The sequence below is a fragment of the Mandrillus leucophaeus genome, unplaced genomic scaffold (genome assembly GCF_000951045.1).
Source record: "Mandrillus leucophaeus isolate KB7577 unplaced genomic scaffold, Mleu.le_1.0 Scaffold124, whole genome shotgun sequence".
Classification (NCBI taxonomy): Eukaryota; Metazoa; Chordata; class Mammalia; order Primates; family Cercopithecidae; genus Mandrillus; species Mandrillus leucophaeus.
Window position 1 is genome coordinate 694,323 of NW_012100765.1, and position 23,263 is coordinate 717,585.

The window sequence follows — 23,263 nt, forward strand, 5'->3', positions numbered from 1 at the left end:
TGTTTCTCCAGGTTAACGTGGCTTGTGTTCCAGCTCCGGGCTTCCTGGTCCTGACCCTGGCCCTTGAAATCATTCCCAAATGCTCTCTCTTCATGTTAAGTTTGGCCCTTTGCTGACACACATTTTCTCCCTGGGCCCCCATGTAACCTGGACTATGCTGAAGCCTCTCTTTAAAGGCATTCTGTTATAATCTACAACTGAATTATGCATTTCCTGGAAAACATCGTAACTCCAACCAAAAAAAAAAAAAAAAATCACATAGCTTCTGTATATTCATTCCTTTCGGTAAAATCTTATCTCCTCTTCCTCCCATGGGCAACACAAAGTTTTCCAAGGACCAGGGTCTCTTCTCTGGAACATCTAGGTAAGGTACCCACAAAGCCTAGGCAAACAAAGGTAGGACCTGGCAGAGGGGTTTGGGGCAGGAGTTGTATCCTAATTCCTGGCCCTTCTTCCATTGAGAAGAAAATTATCTTTCATCCATTCATGTGTTGAGTACCTTCAGTGAGTCAGGGTCTCAGAACCAGATGCTGGTGATTCAGAAGTGAGACAAGTAGTGAACTCCAGGAGCTCACCGTCTATGGGGTGAATAAATGCTTTATCATGCAGTACAAACCAGGGCCCAGAAATGCACAGTGCACAGAGGAACCCAAAAGAAGGACATGGCCTGGCCTGGAGGGATAAGGAAAGACTTCCTGGGGGTGAAAACTCTAGGTGAGCCCTCTAGGCAAAACAGGAGTTAAGTCAGATGAAAGGGAGAGGTGAGTAGGGGGAAGGGGTAAGAGGCAGATTCCAGACAGAGAAGGAGACATGAGCAACTGCACAGATGCCAGGAAAAGCTTGTGTGTATCAGTGGTGGCAGTCAAGGGCACTGTGAGCAGGTTGGTATCACTGACGTGCAAAGGGCAAGGCAGGGAGTGGTGAGAGAGATGACACTAGAGAGACAGGCAGAGTGATGTCATGGGGACTCTGAAGGCCTTGTTGAACAGATCAAGCCTTATCATGGATGTCAAAGGAAGTCATGGAGAGATTTTGCATCGTTCAAGGGTATAGCCAAGGTGGTGTCTCACATAGATCACCATCTATTTAAGACATTTAACTTAGCATGAAGAGGGAGCATTTGGGAATGACTTCAAGGGCCAGGGTCAAATCTACTCATCAAGAGTAGAGTTGAGATCAATAAGACTGGAGGCAAGGAAACAAGTGACAACATCCAGGCAAGAGATGAGAAAAGCTTTAAGGTCAGTTCAAAAGGCTGAGAGAGGATGGCAGCAGAAACCACCGGCAGGGTGTAGGGAATGATTGACTGAGAGCGGTGGTCAGTGAGGAGGAGGCATCCAAGATGAACCCAGGTTTCCAGCTTGAGTAACGAGATTGGATGGTGAACCAGAATGATTGCCCACAAAGGAGCCAGAGAAGAAAATGAGTGTTGGGGTACATCTGGAAAAGCAAAGTAACAGCTTCTTCCCCTCTAGACACCTCATGTCCTGATTCCCACACACAACCATCAAATCTGACCAAGAATCTTGTGTATAAAACCATTGAGCGTGTGCTGTTAAAAATCCAACCCAACTTAGTATCCTCTTCCAGAAGAGAGTCTTGCCATTGTAATCTCACTGGATAGTTTTCTCACATTGGTGGTTTCTTTGGGTCAGTACCAAGGCTCCTACTGATGGGACCACACTGGGTTCCAAATCTGGAGCATCATAAGGAGAGCTCAGTGAAGAAAGCAGAGATTCAAGCTCTGGCAGGAAGATAAAGGCCTTCTTATCTTAAAAAAAAAAAAAAATGAAGACGGGGGTCTCAGCATGTTGCCTGAGCTGGTCCTGAACTGGACTCAAGGTATCCTCCTGCCTCAGCCTCCCAAAGTGCTGGGATTACAGGTGTTAACCACTGCACCTGGCCAATTCGTTCTTATTCTTTAGCATGGAGAGACATCAGTAATACTCTACAGCATAATACAGTACCCAGCAGGCTGACTCCTTCATCCACAGCTTTGGAAGAGCCTGGCCAGGTGGGCCACACAGTCCCAGCCAGACCCATGCCCATAAAGTGAGGCACGGGAAATCATACCTTGGTTCTGAGAATGTTTTCCTGGTTGTTTTGGTGCATGTAAATGCTCAGAAAGAGGCCCACAAGAAATGGCCCGAATCGGCAGTAGGGCTTTGTGTAGTACTCCACAAAATACGATACAGTCGCCTCTTCACTGAAAAATACAAGGAAATAAGGCAAAATGTTACGTTTAATCTGGACATGGCAAAGGGAATCCAAATCCCTGATGGCCATTGGGATAATCAGCAAGCCCAAAGGTACATTTAGGGCACACTTGTTCATTTCCTCAGTCATGGTGTGCAAACAGTACCTCATGGTCCCGTCTCAGCCAAAGCTGTCTTGTTTAGGTTCCATATTCCCTCAGGCCCCTCCACCCCAGATCCCAAGGAAATATGATGAGTGTGTTCATTTTCAATAGCTGTGTCTGGTGGCCAGTATGTCAGAATGCTCTAAAAATGTAGCACCCAGATGTGAAGCCAAGGGTCCCAAGGACAGAGACTGTCCTGAGAGAGAAGTGATGAGAGGTCCAGGCCAGGCCTTTAAAAGGATACCAAAAACTATTCTTTGAAGCTGTGTTTTTCAAGGTGTGGTCCCTTGACATCAACAGCTGCATCAGGCCAGACATGGTGGCTCACACATGTAATCCCAGCACTTTGGGAAGCCGAGGCAAGACGATCGCTTGAACCCAGGAGTTTGAGACCAATCTGGGCAACATAGGGAGACCCCATCTCTACCAAAAAAAAAAAAAAAAAATTAGCCAGGCCTGGTGGCACATGCCTACAGTCCCAGCTTCTCAGGAGGCTGAAGCAGGAGGTTTGCTTGAACTCAGGAGGTTGAGGCTGCAGTGAGCTGTGATCATGCCACTGTGCTCCAGCTTGGGTGACAGAGTGAGACTCTGTTGCAATAGAATAAAAAACACACAAACAAAAACAAAACACCTGCATTACCTGAGATCTTATTAGGAACCCAGACTCATGGGCCCCACCCAGTCCTACTGGCAGTGGACCCAACCATCTGTGTGTTAAAAAGCCCTCCAGGTGACCCTGGCCCCTCAAGGCTGAGAAGCATTGCCTAAACAGTGTCCTTCATGGGAGACGTCCAGGTTATACCCAAGACCATGGAATCATCATCTCTGCACGTGGGACCCAGGGACTAAAAATTTTAAAACTCTCCTGAGCTTCCCAAATGCAGATTGAGAACCCCTGCTCTAAATTTATCACCATTAAAATTATCACCGTTCCCCACTGAAGCTAGACACACTCTCAGCACCTAACTGCCCATGCAGGGACTGCTGGAGAAAGGGAAGGTGTTTGAGGACTAGACGTATGGTTCTTCGACTGTGGCTGCACATTTGAATACCCTGGGAGTGCTTACAAAAGTCAGCTGCCTGGGCCCCATGCCCAGAGATTCTGATTCAATTGTTTGGAGGTGGGGCTGGAAGCATCAGTGGATTTAGAAGCTCCCAAGTGACTCTAATATATGGCCAGGGTTGGAAAACGCTGGACTAGACATGAGTGAGCCTCCTCCTCGATCACTTGGCCATGCCATGAAATGGGAAGGGCATGATAGTCTCCTGGTCAGGAGGCTTGGGATGTCATCATCGATTCGTTCATTTATTCTCACATGCCACCCACTCACGGATTCACATGGAGCACTCACATGCCAGGAACGGTTCTGGCCATTTTATTTTGGAAGGTCAGCAGAGGCTGCTCTGAGAAGGTGACATTGGCACAGACACCTGAAAGATGTGAAGGAGAAAGCCCTGCCAAGATCTTAGACTTTAACAGAAGAGTAATTCAGGCTGAACAGCAAGTGCTGAGGCCCCGGGTTGGGGAGGGTGGGGAAGGGGGTTCGGGGAGCATGCTTGGTGTGGCTGGTCCAGTGTCAGCAGGTAGGAAGGTGACCAATGAGGCCACTGGAGGAATTCGAGCAGATGACTGACGTGATCTGATTTTCATTTGTGTCACTGCATTGAGAAAAGATTATCAGGTAATCATACCAGTTTTTCCTGTGTCATTGTCATACATGCCTCATTGGGGAGGCGAAATAGCACTGTGGATTGGCTCCTAGGTTCAAATCACATTGTGCCACCTACTAGTTGTGTGACCTTGGAGAGGTAAGTTCAGTCTCTCCATCCAACAGAGCCACCGAGCAGCAATTGGCTGCTGGAGGAGAAACACAGTGGAGCCACATGGGGGCGCTCCTTTCCTCTGAGAAGCGCTTCAGTGGGCAACGTGAGCTCAGAGAGGACCTACCAGTGCAGGCTGAAAGGTTCAGAAGTTTGGAAGCCAAGAAGGCAATCAGCTTTCCCATCCAGACCGAAAGTTTCATACCCACTTTTTCCATGAACCAAAGAGCACAGGGTGAGCAGCCTGGCATTCAGCAGCCCTCCCCGGGAAGTCCTGGCCAGAGACGGGCAGGCTGGGGAACCATGTTACCTGGCTTCTGATGGAGCCACCACAGGAAGTTTATATGCCAATGTGATCAGAGCAGTGGCTGTGAAAGATGCCAGGAACAGCATGGCTCCAAGGAGGATGAGGATTTGTGTACTCCTGCAAAGAAGAGAGGACACAGAGAGGAGTGCCCTTCAGTTTCTTGCCCCACAGATGCACTTCCTGTGGCACAAAAGGCTGGAAATCCTGACTGTCAGAGGAACTTCCTGCTGGACCTGCTTTTGAGAGGCTGATAAGGGGCAGGGAGAGCTGGGCTGGGGCTGGAGGACCTGAGGCAGCCTCGGTCTTGACCATCCATTAGCCGTGCCACACAGGGCAGAGCCTTGAACTTGAGTTTCCTGGTTTAGACAGGAACAGTAATCACATCGCTGCCTGACCACCCTGAGGCTTACTGTGTAGCTCAAAAGGAGTCCATGCCTGGGAATGCCCCTTGTCACCTATGAAACACAATATGGATACAAGTGGTGGTGGGTTTGGGAGAGAGGACTGTCAAAGACAGGATGGGACACAGGGTGGACCCACTCCAAGCACAGGGGAGAGAGGATCAAGGAGGAGGATAGTATGGTTTGGATCTTTGTCCCTACCCAAATCTCATGTGGAATTGTAATCCCCAGTGTTGGAAGTGGGGCCTGATAGGAGGTGACTGGATCATGGGGGTGGATTTCTCCCTTGCTGTTCTTGTGATAGTGAATTCTCATGAGATCTGGTTGTTTAAAAGTATGTAGCACCTCCCCACTTTGCTCTCTTCCTCCTGCTCCCACCATATAAGATGTGCCTGCTTCCCATTCTGCCCTGATTGTAAGTTTCCTGAGGCCTCCCCAGAAGCAGAAGCCTGTACAGCCTGCAGAACCATGAGTCAATTAAACCTCTTTTCTTTATAAATTACCCAGTCTTGGGTAGTTCTTTATAGCAGTGTGAAAATATACTAATACAGAGGGGGAACCGGGCATGCCTTCAACTGAGGAGCAGAGCCTGAGACAAATGTCTGGGTGCAGGTAGTTCACGTGGGAGTAGGAATGAGGGATAGGGTAGGAGAATAGGGAAGCAGGGAAAACCAATACCAGGATGTGTTATCAAGGTAGCCAATGCTCAATTCTTCCAGAATGTTCCACAGGGCCTTATGAAATGTACCTTAAAACTGTCCTGTGAGATGAAAGAGAGAAGCATTTTCCCACTGTCTTCTGTCTCACATGGGTTAAGGATGGTCCCACACAAATTAATTCCTCCACACTTTGGGATCGTGCATGTATAAAACTAGGATGTTCCCTGAAGCACCCAGAGTGAGGCACTGTCTGGTTGTACCTGCTCGGAAGTGTGAGGGTTGGCATTTAGAGGATCTACAGTGGTGTGGAAGAAATGCTAAACACAGGTGCAAGACCATCCAGGCACAGCCTCACCTGGAAAATGCCTTTGACAATGCAATTCTGCTAGTGGAATTTGCCATGGCTGCTCATGAGGAAGGGATAAGATAGATACTATTCAGTTATCACCACAGTGATACAGGGAGAAAATTATTTTCAGCCAGAGTACCAATGTTAGTATAATGTTTGGAAAGAAGGATGAATTCTAGCTCCATGGTGCTATGATTGATTAGTAATGTCTGCTATGAGGGTAGGCAGGGGGTTATGGTAATAATGCTGTATGTATAGTTACTGTGACTTCTGCCAGACCCCTTAGCTCTTCGCTCCTTGAATTACTGAGCTCCAGAAAGACCTGATTCCACTGGCATTCCATGGAATTATATTCTCTAAAGGAAGAAAAGCCCTACTTTTATACTTCCCTCCACTTACAAGCTAAATCTTGTTGCATAGTCACAAGCTTGGACAGTGTGGGCTTTCAGTTGAAGGACTGAAATTCACCTTCCACCACAGCCTTTAGGAAAGATGCTGACATTGGGGCCAGGGCTTCTCAGTCATAAGGACACTCACATGGGTTCCCAGGGAAGTCTAGAGTGGGCAGGCATAAGAACTCAGTGTCCTAGGTAAGTGGGAGTCAGGCCATCCAATAAAAACCCACAGCCACCCAAGTAAATATGTGTTTAACTCCCTGGGGGACTTAAGACCAGTCCCTGGCACCTACTTCCAAGATGAGTATCTCCACCACAGACTCCACAACTCTCTTCCAGCTAGCACCATGTCAACTAAACTCATACATCTTCCTGACATTGAATGTTATGGGCTGAATTATATCCCCAACAAAGTCCTATCTTGAAATTCTAACCCCCAGTAATTCAGAATGTGACTGTATTTGAAGATGGAGTCTCTAAAGCAATAATTAACATTAAATGAGGTCATTGGGGTGGGCCTTAATCCAATATGACTGTGTCCTTATAAGAAGAGGAAACTTGGAAACAGAAGGAAGAACATGTAAAGACTCAGATGTTTTGTTTTATTATTAATATTCCACTCCGACAACAGTTAAATTGGATGACTAGAGGACTGAATATTGATGTTGCCTCTAAGGAAAGTGATTTATCATTATGATTCAAGAGCGCAAAAGACATTCATGCCCTTTGACCTAGTAATTCCCCTCAAATATATATATTATACAGAAATATCAAAGTTGGAGACAAATCCAGGCACTGATCAATATTTCCATGAAAATATTTATCAAACTATTATTTACAAAAGCATAACACTGGAATAATCCCAGTATTAAACAATAGAAGGTATACATAAATTATATATTTTATTCATGGAATGGAATGTTATGCAGACATTTAAATTATGTTGCTTTAAAAATAAAATAATATAGGGAAATGCATGTGTCATAAAACTATTGAAAGAAAGATGCTAAGGTGTATATACAGAATGCTTTTCTGTATCAAAAGCTGGGCAGAGCCTGGGCAACATAGCAAGACCTCATCTCTTTAGAGAAGTTAAAAAATTAGCAAAGTGCAGTGGTTCATGCCTGTAAGTCCCAACCACTTGAGAGATTGAGGCAGGAAGGTCGTTTGAGCCCAGGAGTTGGAGGCTGCAGTGAGCTATGATGGCACCACTATAGCAGCCTGGGTGACAGAGTGAGACCCTCATCTCTTAAAAACAAACAAACAAACAAACAAAAAACTGGGCAGAAAAAATATCAGAAGAATAAGCCCCAAAATATTAGCAGCAAATTCTCCTTCCCTTGACTAACAAAGTGGAACTGGGGTGATTTTCTCCCCCTCTCTGAACTCCTAATGTTTTCCAGTGTTTCTCAAATTGAACATATATTTTAACAAAAAAGAACAATAAATTTTTAAAATATGGCATGAATAATCCACAACTATAAGTCTCCATGAATTATTGAGGCCTTAAGGTGTTTCTAAAACTAACAAAAATTAAGGTGATAAATATCCAATGTGGGAAAGCTGGTGCAGCGATACATTGCTGAGGGTGTTGTAAATTACTTCACTCTTTCTGGAGGGCAATCTCACAATATGTGACAAGTGCCACAAAACTGTTCCTACCCTTTGACCTAGCAATTCCACTTGGAAATCTGCCCGCATGGAAGTAACTAAGAGAAAAAGTAGTGTGTTCAAAGGCATGCATTGCAGTGACATTTATAATCATGAAAAATTGGCCACAATCTAGACACCCAACCATAAAAATGGTAGATAAACCCTAAAACTGACAAGTATGCAGGTTATGTCAATATGTGGCAATGTTTATAAGAACAGTTAAATGGAAAAAGCTGAGCACTAGATATTACATGCACACAATGATTGTAACTCTGCAAAACACACACTGACTGGAGCAGGATCAATGTTGGAGGAGAATGCGGAAGGAGGCAAACAGTAGAGGATTTGGTATTTACTTTTCTGTAAAGTTAGTTTCCTACATTTTAAAAAGCGGCTCTGCACAGAACTGGGGCACTTTCTGAGGGTTTTGTGAAAGATGAGGAGAAAGGCTTGTCCCAATCAGACTCACTTTGCGTGTATGAAGATAATCACCGGTGTGGTGAGGTGGAACTGGAAGTCATTGGCAAGGTACCAGGTCCAGCCATTGCACTGAAAAGAGAGCAGCAAAGTTCACTCTTCCTTCATTTACCAGTTCTGCTCCACACTCTCCACCTGCCTGGACTAGGAGACAGAATTCAGTAGGGTGGGGCGAATTTCCATGGGAAGACAAAGGAAATTGAGTTAGAGATACTCATATTTCACATCCCTCGTCTTGAGCCTTCTACCAAGCCCGGATGGCAGGTATTATTGCTGCCATTTTACAAAATGGAGATTCAGACACATTTTCTCTTTTGTTTAAAAAAGAAAAATGATCATAGCCCATCTCCTAGGACAGTTGTGGGACATGAACTCTGTCATGTTACAGGAATGTAAGAGTTTCTCATCATTATGGTGCAGTTGGAAGTCAGAGGGGTCAACGTTTTTCTCTTTTCCTTGCCGCTCCCCATGCCCCAACTCTAGGTGGAAAGAACAAGTTCATTTAGAACCAGGGCTTGGCTCCAGATGATGTTTTGTGGAGAACCCCAGAGTTCCCATGGATGACTGACGTGGGATCGCCTGGCCAAAATGAGTTCCACAGACGGTCTGTGCTTGTGCCAGATGAGATGGTTACCAGTGTTTTTTTCTTCAGTGTGAGGAAGTCCCTGAGGGCAATTCTCTCCAAAGGGCCCTGGCACTTCTGCTTTCAAGGATCTAAGGTGGACTGTACCTCAAAAAGGCCACTGGCTAGTATCCTTGCCACTGCTTCCTGCAAATGGCCCAAATCAGTTTGCATTGGGGAAAACAGCCCAGATTATCCCCCAGGGACCCCATCACAGCCAGGCGGCCCCCACCTGCGGGCAGGTAGATGGTGATGCAAGCCTGTCCATATGGCTGGGCCTTTGCAAACGGAAGGCAGCCATCTAGTTAGTGAGTTGCTATATGCAATGATTAGGGCCCTGCCACGCTTTAGCGATTCCGTTTTCAGCCTTGATTTCAAGGCATATGTGGAACTGGTGATATAATTTCATTACAGCTATTTCACTTTCACTTGCTTCAAATTCATTATGAGGAAACTGGGGCTTTGGAGAAGCCAAGACATACATAGATCTTGTTGCTCCAAAGCAACTCGGTCAGGTCTACTTTGAACTTGAGTAGAATCCAACATAGTAAGGGTGTGATGCAATGTCCCATTGCAGTATAGACTCAACAGACGGAGGTGAGGAATCTGTCCTTTCCCGGTTGGGCAACATGGGCTGGCACAGGAACAGTGATGGGGCAGGGTCAGCTGCCTCCGGGACATGTGCCAGGATGACTGGGCCCTTGCTGGCCACTGCTATGCCCCCCTCCCTCTGCTGTTCACAGCGGCTGCCCCTGCATAGCCTGGCAGGGTTACACCCGCCCCATGACCAGAAGCCATCCCCCACTCACACAGCCCACCTTCCTACAGCATCACCAGTACTCCAGAGAAAACACCAGAATCAGGTTGGCCCTTGGAAAGTTCAGCATACCGGTTGAAGAAATGAGACGCCAGGTTTGCACCCTTCTGCCTTTCCAAAGCCAGCAACTCGAGACTCACCGCATTCTGGACCGACACAAAGTTGTTTAGTAACAGCAGATTTGTCCACCATGCTTGCCGGCAGTTATCCCAGTGGAATTTGGGCATTTCCCAGACAGGTCCCCAGGGAACAAGAGAGAACAGTCCAACCAACAAGCACACTGAATACAGGTGAAGAGGCTGCAACCTGGCAGGAGAGAGCCGGGAGAAAGAAGGTGACTTTCCACTGAGGTCCCTTCAGTCCCCTCAGCGGGAACGTGGCGGGTGGAGCATAAGGTGCTCTAAAACAGATTGTACTGTGGGCAGCTGCCACCCAGCCACACCTCAAACGCTCAAGCATCCACAAGTTCAAGATCACTTACTGAGCGCCGATCATGTACCGGCTCAGGTGCTACTGCTGCAAAAATACTGCTGTTTATTTATTTTCCTTTAGAGACAGGGTCTCACTCATTACGGCCCTGACTTCCACCTCCGGGGCTCGAGTAATCCTCTCACCTCAACCTCCCAAGTAGCTAGAACTGCAGGCGCATGCCACCACGTTCCACTAAAAATACTTTTATTTATTGAGCAAGTCATATAGGTGAACCACGGTGGGAGGAGCCTGCTAGAGATTTCTAAACCTCAGAACAATCCTGCAAGGTAGCTGTGACCTCCCTTTTATGAAGAAATTATAGCTAAGAGAAGTTAGGGTGACTTACCCAAGGCCACCAATCACAGAGCAGTACCAAGATCTGACACCGGTTCATGTTCTTTCCACATGGCCTCACAAGATGAAAAACTCTTTCTCCCTTCCCTCCCTCCCTCGCTTGCTTCATTTCTCCCCTCCTCACACCCTACCTCCTCCAAGCAAGATCTGAAGCAGCTACAAAGGGGAAGAATCAGGAGTAAGCTGTCTAGACCAGCACTGTTCAATAGAAACAGGATGCAAGCACGGCTGCCCCCAATTTTACACTTTCCAGTAGCCACAACTTAAAAAGAAATAGGTACAACTCATTTTACTATTATTTATTTAGACCAATATATCCAAAATATTATCACTACAAACATGTACCCAATATGAAACATTGTTAAGAAGCTATTTGACATTCTTTTCCCTTTTACTGAGTCTTCAGAGTCCAGTATGGGCTTTGCACACATAGCACATCTCAACTGGCCACTTATCTGGTGGCTATTTGCTGGACAGTGTGGGTTTAGAGTTTAGAAGTGAGATGGCAGCCTGGAAGCGCATACAATTCTGGCATGGACTCCGGATGGGCTGGGCTCAGAGCCCTCTTCTAAAAGAATATAACTAAAAATCCAGGGTGGTTTTGGCTCAACTAGGGCAGAACAACGGCCCAGCAGTACCTCCAAACATCTGGGTGAGAGGGTGGGGGCTGGGGTGGCGTTGACAGATGGGAAGTGGCAGGACTTGGAGCATCTCCACTTAGAGGCGCACCCCCAGCAGAGAGGGGCTCAGCACCAAGCCTCTGGTCTGCACCTGGGGACGGGGACCACTGATTCCCCTGTTCTCCCCACAATGAGAATGTCCTACATAGAGAGTGTCCGGTAGGTGGGAGGGTGGTAAGCATTCCAGGAGAGGGAGTGGAATTGTTGATCAATGTGATAGAGAAAAGGCAGGCAACTCTGTCAAGACACAGCTTCCCAGATCAGCTCGCCTGCACGTTTGCTCAGGCGACAACCTCCCTGGGTCCTAGGCACTGGGTCCTGCCATGTTTGCCATCTGACCGTGCTGCCCTGCAGCTGCCCCTACAAGCCTCCGGCCTCGTCTTTCTGATCATCCTTCCCACCATCTGTCGCCTCCCCTCCCCGGGGAAAGTAGTCAGCGCTGCTCCCTTCAGAAGCAGAGCAGAAGGGAGCGTTCCCCTGCCCCCCACTCCAGGCAGCATCCCTCACCTCTGCCAAGTCCCCCCTCCCCAGGGTGCTTGTTAAAATGCAGACTTGGAGTCTGCAGGCTGTTGGGTGGGCCACGCCTTGAGGATCAAGCTTGTCTAAACTTTTCACACTGAGAAAATCATGTAATGTCTCCTCTTTCCTCTTGTCTAAAAGGGAAACGAGGGTTTCTGCTTTCTAAGATTTTTTGAAAATCTAATGAGATAAACAAGAAAACAGTTTGAAACATCTAAACCACCCTAAAATGTACACGTGCTACATTTTTGTCCAAGTTTCCAAGAGAATAAAAGTCAAAGTGGGTTTTCAAAGATTAAAATGTGGGATACTGGCCAGTGTGGTGGAGGGGTGAGAAGCAGGGACTCTCATACCTGGTGGGTGGGAAGGTAAATTGGAAAATGCACATTACGATGTTAAATGCCCAAAACCCCTAATTCCACCTGTAGGCATTTAGCCCACAAACATGTCTACACACGTGCACAAAAATATATACAGATTGTCCCATCGTCTAAGACAGCAAAGAATTACCTCCATGCCCACTAATGGGGACAAGTTAAATACATAATGGTACACCCCACTGTGCCGTACTGATAACCTTTAACATCAGGGATGTGGGTCCTTGTGTGCTAATAGAGAAATAGGCCAATTCTGTATTATAAGTGAACACATCACATGCAAACAGTGAAGTATACAGTGCAATCCTACGCGTGCAGGAGAAGAACAGTGCTTATACGTACATGGAAAGATTCTGCAAGAATTCCTAAGAAACTTAAATACAGGTGTCCTGCGGGGACTGAGACTGGAAGGCGGACCGATTATTTTAGCCATAACCTTGTGTTATAATTAGACATTTTTATCACAAGGTATAAAAAAAAAAAAACCCTAATTTTTAAAATGTAGCTGCTAGTTGACATAACCAGGCAGTTCCACGGTTCTAGAGCTTTACTCTCTTCCTTTCCTGTTAGATAATCTCTGTCCTGGCTTACCCCTAGAAGTTAAGTTTGGGGATTTTATAATCACTTGCAATAGCTCCCAAATGGTCTCCCCCTATCTGGCCCCTACAGACATTCTCTGCCCTGCAGCCAGAGTGAGTCTTGCAAGATGTAAATCTCCCCATGCCACTCCCTTGCTGGGATCCTTCAAAGCTTTCTGTCTCAGAACAACAGGGAGCGTCCTTAGGGCAGCCCCCGCCCATCTCTGACCTCATTCCTCCCACTGTCCACGTGGCTCGCTTCACTCCACAGAGCACCTTTGGGCTCTTTGAGGCTCTTCAGACACTGCGACGCCCCTCCTTTCCCAGGACCTTTGTGATTCGGTTTTCCCAGAATGGACCATTCTTCCCCCACAGGATTTTCTTTGCTTAGAACATTCCTTTACTTTCTTCTAGGCTCTGGCCAAAAGTCACCTCCCATGACTGCCCTTCCAGAGAAAGCCTCCACCTTGCTTACTTCTATTGATTGATTGATTGATTGATTGATTGAGGCAAAGTCTCATTCTGTCACCCAGGCTGGAAGGCAGTGATGCAATCACAGCTCACTGAAGCGTCCACCTCCTGGGCTCAAGCAATCCTCCTGCCTCAGCCTCCCAAGGAGCTGGGACCACAGGCACACGCCACCACACTGGGCTAATTTTTTGTATGTTTTGTAGAGATGAGGTCTCACTATGTCGGCCAGGCTGGTCTCAAACTCCTGAGCTCAAGGGATCATCCCACCTTTGCCTCCTGAAGTGCTGGGATTGTGAGGCATGAGCCACTGCAGCCGCCTCTTCTCCAAATGATCACTTTGTAGCAGCCATCCTCCCTGGCCTAGCATACATTTATTTGCATGCTGCAACTTCAAATTGCATATTCATTTATTTATTGTCTGCCTCTATTCACTGGAATGTAACCTGTGGGCTGGAAGGCACCTTTGCATGGCTTATTAAAACTCTATTCTCAGGGATTAGGACAGTGCCTGGCACAAAATGGGCCTCCAGTGAACACAGAATGAGTGAGTAAACAGATGGTCTGACCCCGTCCTCCTGGAGATAAGCAGACAAGTGATAAGTGCTAACCAGGTAGCATCAGTGAGTTATACCAGCACACGTGAGAACCTCAAAATGGCCAGGAGCATGACTCTTTTGTCACTGGGGTTACCTTAGTGAGGGTGAGTTTGAGTTGTGGGTTGGTGACAGTTCCCTCCATTTTCAACACAGTTTTTTCCCAGGTTGGACTGATTGTCTCCCTAGCTGCCACTCTGACCTGCCTTCCTTCCAGAGTTCCCCAGCTCAAGAATGCCAGCACCACCTGCCATGTTGCTCAAGCCAGAAAATTCCTGAGTCCTTGATTTCTCCTCTCTCCATCCCCACTGCCAATTGCCAGTGAAAACCTGCTCTCCTGCCCAGATACTGCAGCAATTTACTCACTGGGGTCCTTGCCTTACAAGGCCTCACTACCACCTCACTCTCACCCCGTACTCCTCCTGCCCCCACTACTGCTCTATCCACCTTGGAAAGAACCCCTCTCTGCTCAATCCCCAGCTCCAGACTTTTACCCTGCAGTAGGTTTCCCAAGGCTGGACGCAGTGGCTCACACCTGTAATCCCAGCACTTTGGGAGGCCAAAGCAGGCAGATCTGAGGTCAGGAGTTTGAGACTGTTTTGTTTCTCAATCAATAAAGGCCAAAATGAGCGAAGAGAGTGGCAGCCTTTTATTTGCAAATATGCATACACTCTCGGACGAGGTTCTCTGGTCCTCAGGTGTGTGTGTGGTGGGGGCGCCAGGGAAGTCGCGCCGGCACTCTGGGGTAATGTTCTCCGGTCCAAAAATGTGGGGGGGCCGAAGAAGTCACGCCAGCTCCTGCTGGCGGCGGACTTTTATGCCTGGGAGCTGGAGGGGGAGGAGTTTGGGGCGTGTGTGTAGGAGTGGCTGCTTGAATTTCGGTGTCCCCGGTTTGACGTCATTCTGCGCAGGCTCAGTTGATTTGGTTCTTTTCCCGGGCGTGGGAATTTTTTCCGGGCGCCGGAAAATCTGTGATGAAGAACCCGGAAACAACAGGAACTGCTCCATCTTGTTCACCTTCCTCCATCTTGTCCCTTTTCCCTCACCCAAACAGAGACCAGCCTGGCTAAGACAAGAAAGCCTGTCTCTACTAAAAATACAAAAATGAACCAGGCATGGTGGTGGAACCCTGTAATCCCAGCTACTCAGAAGGCTGAGGCAGAAGAATCACTTGAACCCAGGAGGAGGAGGAGGTTGCAGTGAGCCAAGATCATGCCACTGCACTCTAGCCTGGGTGACAGAGAAAGACTCCATCTCAAAAAATAAATAAATAGGCTGGGCATGGTGGCTCATGCCTGTAATCCCAGCACTTTGGGAGGCCAAGGTGGGCCTGAGGTCAGGAGTTCAAGACCAGCCTGACCAATATGATGAAATCCCGTCTCTACTAAAAATACAAAAAGTAGCTGGGCGTGGTGGTGGGGCGCCTGTAATCCCAGCTACTGGGGAGGCTGAGACAGGAGAAATGCTTGAACCTGAGAGGCGGAGGTTGCAGTGAGCTGAGATTGCACCGTTGCACTCCAGCAAGAGCAAAACTCTGTCTCAAAAAACAAATAAATAAAATAAAATAAAATAAAATAAAATAAAATAAAATAAAGTTGGTTTCCCAAGGAGAACCCACCATACCATTAGATCCCCTGCCCCAACCCCCACCTAACCCCTCTTAGTATTCATCACCATGACCCCTCAGCCTGTACGCCAGCCTCTCACCCCCAGAAAACCTCAGGGCAGGACAGGCTGCTTACCCCAGTGCCACACACCCAAAATATTATTGAAATCATAAGCCTTCTGTCCTTCCCTGAAAGAGGGTTAGATTTTATAAAGCTTGGAAGAAACCACAAAGACCGTGGTGAAAAGAAACCAACAAAGGTCTATGCCTTAGCTTGTCCCCATTCTTCACCTATTTGATGGAAAGCTTAAAAGGTATAAATAACAACCACACTAATAATGATAGCTCCTACTTATTGAGGGCCTACTATGTGTAAAGCACGCTTCCAAGTTATTTACATACATTATCTCACTGAATCCTCACAAGAGTCCTACGACGTGTCACTATTCTTCCCATTTTAGAAATGAGCACACTCAAGCACAGAAAGACTGAGACACTTACTCAAGGTCACTCAGCTGCTGTGTGACTGAGCCAGAATACATGCTCAGCCGTCCAACTACAGAGTCTGCATATGCCCACTGCATTTCACTAGCTCCAAATATTATGACAACACTCCTCTTCCTATTTTGTGACAGTGTGGAAACAAGGTGAACGTGAACCGGGAGTCAGGAGTGCTGGCTTCCAGCTCAGCAAATAACCACAATGTAGAAAATATATCAATGGCAGGGTTGGATGACATGAGCTGAAGTTTCCTTTTGTCCCTTAACTTTGTTGTTTCTGTTTGTTTGTTTGTTTGCTTGTTTTGAGACAGGGTCTCACTCTGTTGCCCACGCTGGGGTGCAGTGGCACAATCTTGGCTCACTGCAACCTCTACCTCTGGGGTTCAAGTGAATCTCCCACCTCAACCTCCCGAGTAGCTGGGATTACAGGCGTGTGCTACCACGCTCAGCTAATTTTTTGTATTTTTGGTAGAGAAAGGGTTTCACCATGTTAGCTAGGCTGGTCTCAAATTCCTGACCTCAAGTGATATGCCTCCCTCGGCCTCCCAAGGGCCTCCCCAAAACGCCTGGGATTACAGGCATGAGCCACCGTGCCCGGCCCTTCTGCCCTTAACTTTGGTTGTCTCATTCCATCACTGCCACTCTGCTACCACTGATTCCATATTCTGCCCCAGTGTTGGAATCCCTCCTGCATCAACCAACTACACATTCCTAAAGAAGACCATTGGTCACACGCGGTGGCTCACTCCTGTGATCCCAGCACTTTGGGAGGCCAGGATGGGCAGATCACGAGGTCAGGAGTTCAAGACCAGCCTGGCCAACAAAGTGAAACCCCGTCTCTACTAAAAATATTTTATATATATATGTATCTCTTAGCCAGGCATGGTGGTGGGTGCCTGTAATCCCACCTACTTGGGAGGCTGAGGCAGGAGAATTGCTTGAACACAGGAGGCGGAGGTTGAAGTGAGCGGAGATGGCACCACTGCACTCCAGTCTGGGTGACAGTGTGAGACTCCGTCTCAAAAAAAAAAAAAAAAAGAAATCGTCATTCTTCTTGCCTCCCTCCCAGCAGAATGGCCACGGCCCAGAGCTTCGACCAAGTTCCTCTTGTGGTCATGTATCGTTTTATTTTTATCATTACCATTAGCACTCTGATTTATAGGATCGAATTACTACTAATTTGCAGACAAACAAATTTTCCTGTTTTATACAGATTCCGTGGAAATCTGACAGTGCATTTATTGAACTCTGCTGCCCATCAGCCGAGGACTAAGTATGTTTTTGCCAGTGGAACATACCAGTTTTCATGGTATTTGTCCCAACAGAATTTGAACCATATTAAACCAGCTTAAATCAACTGTATTTAGGGAACAAAACTATTTCAGTTTACTTTTCTTTGGAAATTCTTTTAAAAGAAGGTTAAAGACAGAAAACTAATAAATTATTACATAGCAATGAGGAATTGAGAAATTATGTAAATAAGCCTACTGTCAGGCCTCTGAGCCCAAGCTAAGCCATCATATCCCCTGTGACCTTCACGTATACACCCAGATGGCCTGAAGCAACTGAAGATCCACAAAAGAAGTGAAAATAGCCTTAACTGATGACATTCCACCATTGTGATTTGTTTCTGCCCCACCCTAACTGATCAATGTACTTTGTAATCTCCCCCCACCCTTAAGAAGATTCTTTGTAATCTCCCTACCCTTTAGAAGGTTCTTTGTAATTCTCCCCACCCTTGAGAATGTACTTTGTGAGATCCACCCCCTTGCCCGCAAAACATTGCTCCTAACTCCACCGCCTATCCCCAAACCTATAAGAACTAATGAGAATCCCACCACCCCTTGCTGACTCTGTTTTCGGACTCAGCCCACCTGTACCCAGGTGAAATAAACAGCTTTGTTGCTCACACAAAGCCTGTTCGGTGGACTCTCTTCACACGGACACACGTGACACCTACCTTGCCAGGCGACTGAGAAAGTATCTGAGTATGACTTTAGGGGTTATTCCTTTGTCTGAATTCTGATGCATCTTTAAAAACGACCTTGCACTTAACCAACCACTAGAAGACAAAGAAGAATTGTCACAGGAATTACTTATCAATAATACAGTTCACTGATTGATTCATTTGGTTGTCCCAATCTGGATAGAATAAATTATGATGCATTCACAAAGCACCTCCAAGTCTTAAAATAATTTTTCTCTTTTTAGATGGTGTCTAGCACTGTCACCCAGGCTGAAGTGCAGTGGTGTAATCTCGGCTCACTGCAACCTCCGCCTCTCGGGTTCAAGAATTCTCCTGCCTCAGCTGGGATTAGAGGTGCCTACCACCACACCTAGCTAATTTTTGTATTTTTAGTAGAGACGGTGTTTCACCATGTTGGCCACACTGGTCTTGAACTCCTGACCTCATGATCCGCCTGCCTCAGCCTCCCAAAGTGCTGGGATTACAAGTGTGAGTCACCGCACCCAGCCAAAAACAATTGGTTTGTTCTTGCTCATGCTGCATGCCCAGGTTGACAGAGCAGCCACCGTCTGAAACCTCACCAGTGACCATGGAAGATGACAACAGCCTTCTGGAGGGCCACAAACTAGCAATGAAACTGTCTAATCTAAAAGTGTCACGTTTAAAGCTCTTAGCATAAGAGTTTAAAGCACTTAGCATAATGGCAATACCAGCTACCACTTGGTCAGAACTAATGATGTGACCCAACCAATCACAATGGGGCCAGGAAGTGGAATGTTGCCAGGTGCCCAAAAGGGAGGGAGACAGAAAGATTTGTTGACCACTATTAACAACCACCATTGGGTCTTTTGAAATAATAACACCAAGACTTTCCATTTGTGTAGAAGCACATGACTTTCAAAGTACTTTCGCCAATGAGATTGCTTTTCCTTCTCCAGTCCTACCAAACTACTTTGCAAAAAACGTTTGTTGGCAAGACCCAGTGACTCACACCTGTAATCCCAGCACTTTGGGAGACGGGTGGATCACCTGAGGTCAGGAGTTCAAGACCAGCCTGGCCAACATGGCAAAACACCACGTCTAATAAAAATATAAAAATTTGCTGAGCGTGGTGGCATATGCCTGTAGTCCCAGCTACTCAGGGGGCTGAGGCAGGAGAATCGTTTGAACCTGGGAGGCGGAGGTTGCAGTGAGCTGAGATCATGCCACTATACTCCAGCCTGGATGACATAGCGAGACTCCATCTCAAAAAAATAAATAAATAGTTGTTTGTCGAGTGAATGATTGAATAGATGAATAAACAGCTCTATTAGGTAAAAAGGAAGATACTATCATTCCTGCTTCTCTGATGGGAAAAGTGAGACCTACAGATTATTAAGAGGGTTGCCCAAGATCGCAGAATTCTTAACCAACATACCCTGATGACAAATTCATTACCCAGAATGTGCAGCTAAAGAAACCAAAGTGATGCCTTTTAATTGCAACTGGATGGTAAGCAAGTATGTGAGTTTCTCAACCTTTTGACATTTGTACCAGCGATCCTTGTGGGTGTTTCCCGAAGGAGCTAATGTATTTCCTATTGCGAAACAAAGCCGTGGGTTGGGTGGGACTTGGAAGGGATCAGGCAGGGTTGGAGAATGTCTCTATTCTCTGCCTGCCAGATTTTCCTTTGAAAAGCAGCAACTTGGACTCATTAAATAGGAACAAAATTTATAGAGACATCTAAAAGACAGTGCTAAGAGGGGGAAGCAGGGCAGCCAATTCTGATTCCGGCCTCCTCTTAATTTCAGGAAAGGATAAATCAGGGCAATTCTTTCTTTTCAGAGTGACTGGCTCCCGCTCTGCCAGCACGGTTGCTAAGCAAAACCTGGGCCTCGTTGTGTGTGTGCGCACGCACCTCCCGGCTTGCAAGTTCATCAAGAGAGGGCTACAAGAAAGGCTGGCAGGAAAACAGGCTGTAAGCAAGATAACTAGCTCCACGGGGCTAAGACCCAAAGACTTGAACACACTGCAACAGAGAAAAGCACGCACTAGTGATAGATGAAGTCAGCCCGAGAGGTAGGAGAGGATTACAAAACAGTCGCCAACTAATTATTCTTCAGGATAATCAGAAGGCTTTGGTTTTGCTATGTAAATATCAGTGACAAAGTGAGTAAGACATGGTTTCCTTGTGAAACAAGCTACACTTAAGCTCTAATTCTAACCTTACTAGCTGTGTAGACTTGGACAAATCACCTCATTACTGAACATCAAGAAGTTTCTCATCTGTAAAAATGGGGATGATATGTGTACCAGCTTTATAGGTTTATTGTGAGAATTGCATGGGATAAAAGATTTCAAGCTCTTAGCATAATGGCAATACTAGGTATCACTATTAATAATGGTTCCATTGTTCAAAAGAAAACGTGAACCTTTGAAAGTAATACAATAAAAACTGAAGGAAAAGGAGAAAAAGACAGTCACAGAGACTGATGGTGAGAAATGGAAGCAAACAGAGATGAAGAGAAAAGAAATGTACTTCTCCATCTCTAGGCTGCTGTCAGAATCTGCCTGGCTTCCGCCACCTCTGTTGGCCTCAGCTCTTCCTGCCTGGGCTCACACAGAGCTTTTCAGGCTTCAGCAGGCACAACCCGGAGAGCTTCTGACAGTCCAGACTGCTGGACCCATCCCCCCAGAAAGTCTGATTCAGTGGGTCTGGGGTGGTGCCCAAGAATTTGCACTTCTACCAATTCCAGGTGATGCTGGTGAATTTGCAGCGGGATGGCTGTCTGAGGACCACTGACATAAGGCAAGGCACGGCCCTCCCTGACCCCAGACCAATCCAGGTGGCAGATACGTCATCTTTATATATTTGTAGTTTTCTGGGCTGTTTGGTATCTCAATAGCCTTGGCCTGTGCTTTAGATATCTCAGGACTGACCTGGTGGCTTCTCTGGTGTCTCCGATTCCCACTGATGATCCAGAGATGACCAGTGGCCTTTCGTGCCCTCCATCTTTCCATCCTAGTGACAGCTTTTCTAGTCTCCAGATTGAGTTTGGCTTCGGTGCCTGCCATCCTGATCTGTCTGTGCCGGTGTCCCTCCCAGGGCTTGGACCCTGCCAGTCAGTCCCATCCCAGCATACAGTCGTTTTTGCCTGGCTTATAGGGAACAGAGTTCTGGTCTTTGCCTGCTGCCCTGTGGGCAGACCTCCCCGTTCTCCAGGGGCCCACTCCCGGTCTTCTGCAGCTGGGCTTCCTCTGCCTGGTGAGACCCAGTGCTGCCCTCTTGGAAAGTCTGGAGCCCAGGGGTTCCCCTATCACTGCTGGTTTGCTGCTTACTGTGGACCCTGAGCCTGGCCTGTCTGGGCTACTTGCCACCTCCTAGCATGATCCTTAATGGATAGGTCTGAGCTCATTCTACATCCCTCTTTCTCAGCATTACCGCAAGAAACGATCACACCAGATTCTGGAGATAAGACAAGACATCATTCATTTCAACAACGACTTATTGAACATACTCTGTGGCTAGCACTGCCTCAGTGACCTGGTGACACAGCAGTACACAAAACAGAAAAACAAACTTTATGCCTTACATTCTACTGAAAGGACACAGACAATTAATCAATCAAAAATGGCAGCTATAGTATGTGGATAAATGGAAAAAATGAAGTCTAGAAGGCTGGGTAGTTGCACTTCAAAGAGAGGGGATGAGGAAGGCTTTGCTGTGTAAAAACTTGAAGGAGAAGAGGAATCAAGCAACCAGGCTGTTAGGGAGGTAGGTGGCACAGAAGGTGGCTGGTGATTAGTAATCCCTTACCATTGTTCTGTGCAGCATGGGAGCTAGTTCTCCCCTAACTGGGTGGGTCACACACATTTGAATTTAATGACTTTTTTTTTTTTTTTCCAAGACAGAGTCTCACTGTTGCACAGGCTGGAGTGCAGTGGCACGATCTTGGCTCACTGTAACCTCCGCCTCCTGGGTTCAAGCAATTCTCTTGCCTCAGCCTCCTGAGTAGCTGGGATTACCATGCCTACCTAATTTCTGTATTTGTAGCAGAAAAGGGGTTCCGTCATGTTGTCCAGGCTGATCTTGAACTCCTAGCCTCAAGCGATTCGCCTGCCTTGGGCTCCCAAAGTGCTGAGATTACAGGTGTGAGCCACCACGCCCGGCCTTCGTGGCCTTTTTTAAAAAATGGGGGCACTTATGAAAACATTGCTCTGTGGCTCTTGTAGTTTGGCCGACAATAGCATCTCCAGCAGCCATCGGTTTGCCCCTTTCTCCTCAGTCATTCTCAACATACCACAGGTATGTCTTGGGTCCCTTCTCTTTTAACAGCCTTTCTTTGTGCCCCGTACAGAGTCCAGCTCCACTCCATTTCTTTGCTCCCTAAAACAGCAAAACATCTTGAAAGAGTTGTCCAAAGTCATTGTGTCTACATCCTCCCATCCTCACCCCACCCCCCCAGACTTCCATGTCCACCACGCCACTGACCCTGCTCCTGACAATGTCACCAAAAGGCTTCTGGTTGCCAAAATCAAAGATTGTTTCTTTACACAATGAACTCCCGGAGCGCTGGGCCCCGCTGACCACAGCATTCCTTCTTGAGGCGCTTTCTTCTCTTGGCTTCCTGGTCCCCGCAGTGTCTGACTTGTGCCCCATTTCACTGGTCACTCATTCTCAGACTCCTTTGTGGGTTCTTCTCAGCTTCTAAAGGTTGGAACACCAGAGGTCCTGGCCTTCAGTCCCCATCGGTCATTCCATTCTCCTCTTAATATGATCAGATTCAATACTGTGGCTTTAAATGCCTCCTGTATCCCAAGGACTCCAAAATTTATGTCTCCAGGCTTGATGTTTCCACTGATCTCCCGACTTACGAATGTCAGCTACCATATCACAGTTATGATATGACTTACGAATGTCAGCTACCATATCATGAGTTATGATATGACTTACAAATAAATGTCAGCCATCATATCACAAGTTATAATATGACTTACGAATGTCAGCTACCATATCACGAGTTATAATACGACTTATGAATGTCAGTTACCATATCGCAAGTTATGATATGACTTATGAATGTCAGTTATATCACGAGTTATGATATGACTTATGAATGTCAGCTATATCACGAGTTACGATATGACTTATGAATGTCAGGTACCATATCACAAGTTACAATATGACTTATGAATGTCGGCTACCATATCACAAGTTATGATATGACTTATGAATATCAGCTATCATATCACAAGTTATGATATGACTTATGAATGTCAGCTACCATATCATGAGTTATGATATGACT

The 23,263-nt window shown here is 46.7% G+C and overlaps 1 protein-coding gene across 1 annotated transcript in view; it reads right to left on the minus strand.

Annotated features, from left to right (window-relative positions):
- LOC105533298 (nose resistant to fluoxetine protein 6-like) overlaps positions 1 to 23,263 on the minus strand; it is an 80,666-nt gene that overhangs the window by 8,069 nt on the left and 49,334 nt on the right. Inside the window, exons 8-12 of the mRNA XM_011971699.1 lie at positions 17,970 to 18,071; positions 10,001 to 10,166; positions 8,414 to 8,493; positions 4,491 to 4,604; positions 2,074 to 2,206 (exon numbers count right to left, since the gene is read on the minus strand). Coding sequence (XP_011827089.1) covers positions 2,074 to 2,206; positions 4,491 to 4,604; positions 8,414 to 8,493; positions 10,001 to 10,166; positions 17,970 to 18,071 — 595 coding nt within the window. The remainder of the gene's footprint in view (positions 1 to 2,073; positions 2,207 to 4,490; positions 4,605 to 8,413; positions 8,494 to 10,000; positions 10,167 to 17,969; positions 18,072 to 23,263) is intronic.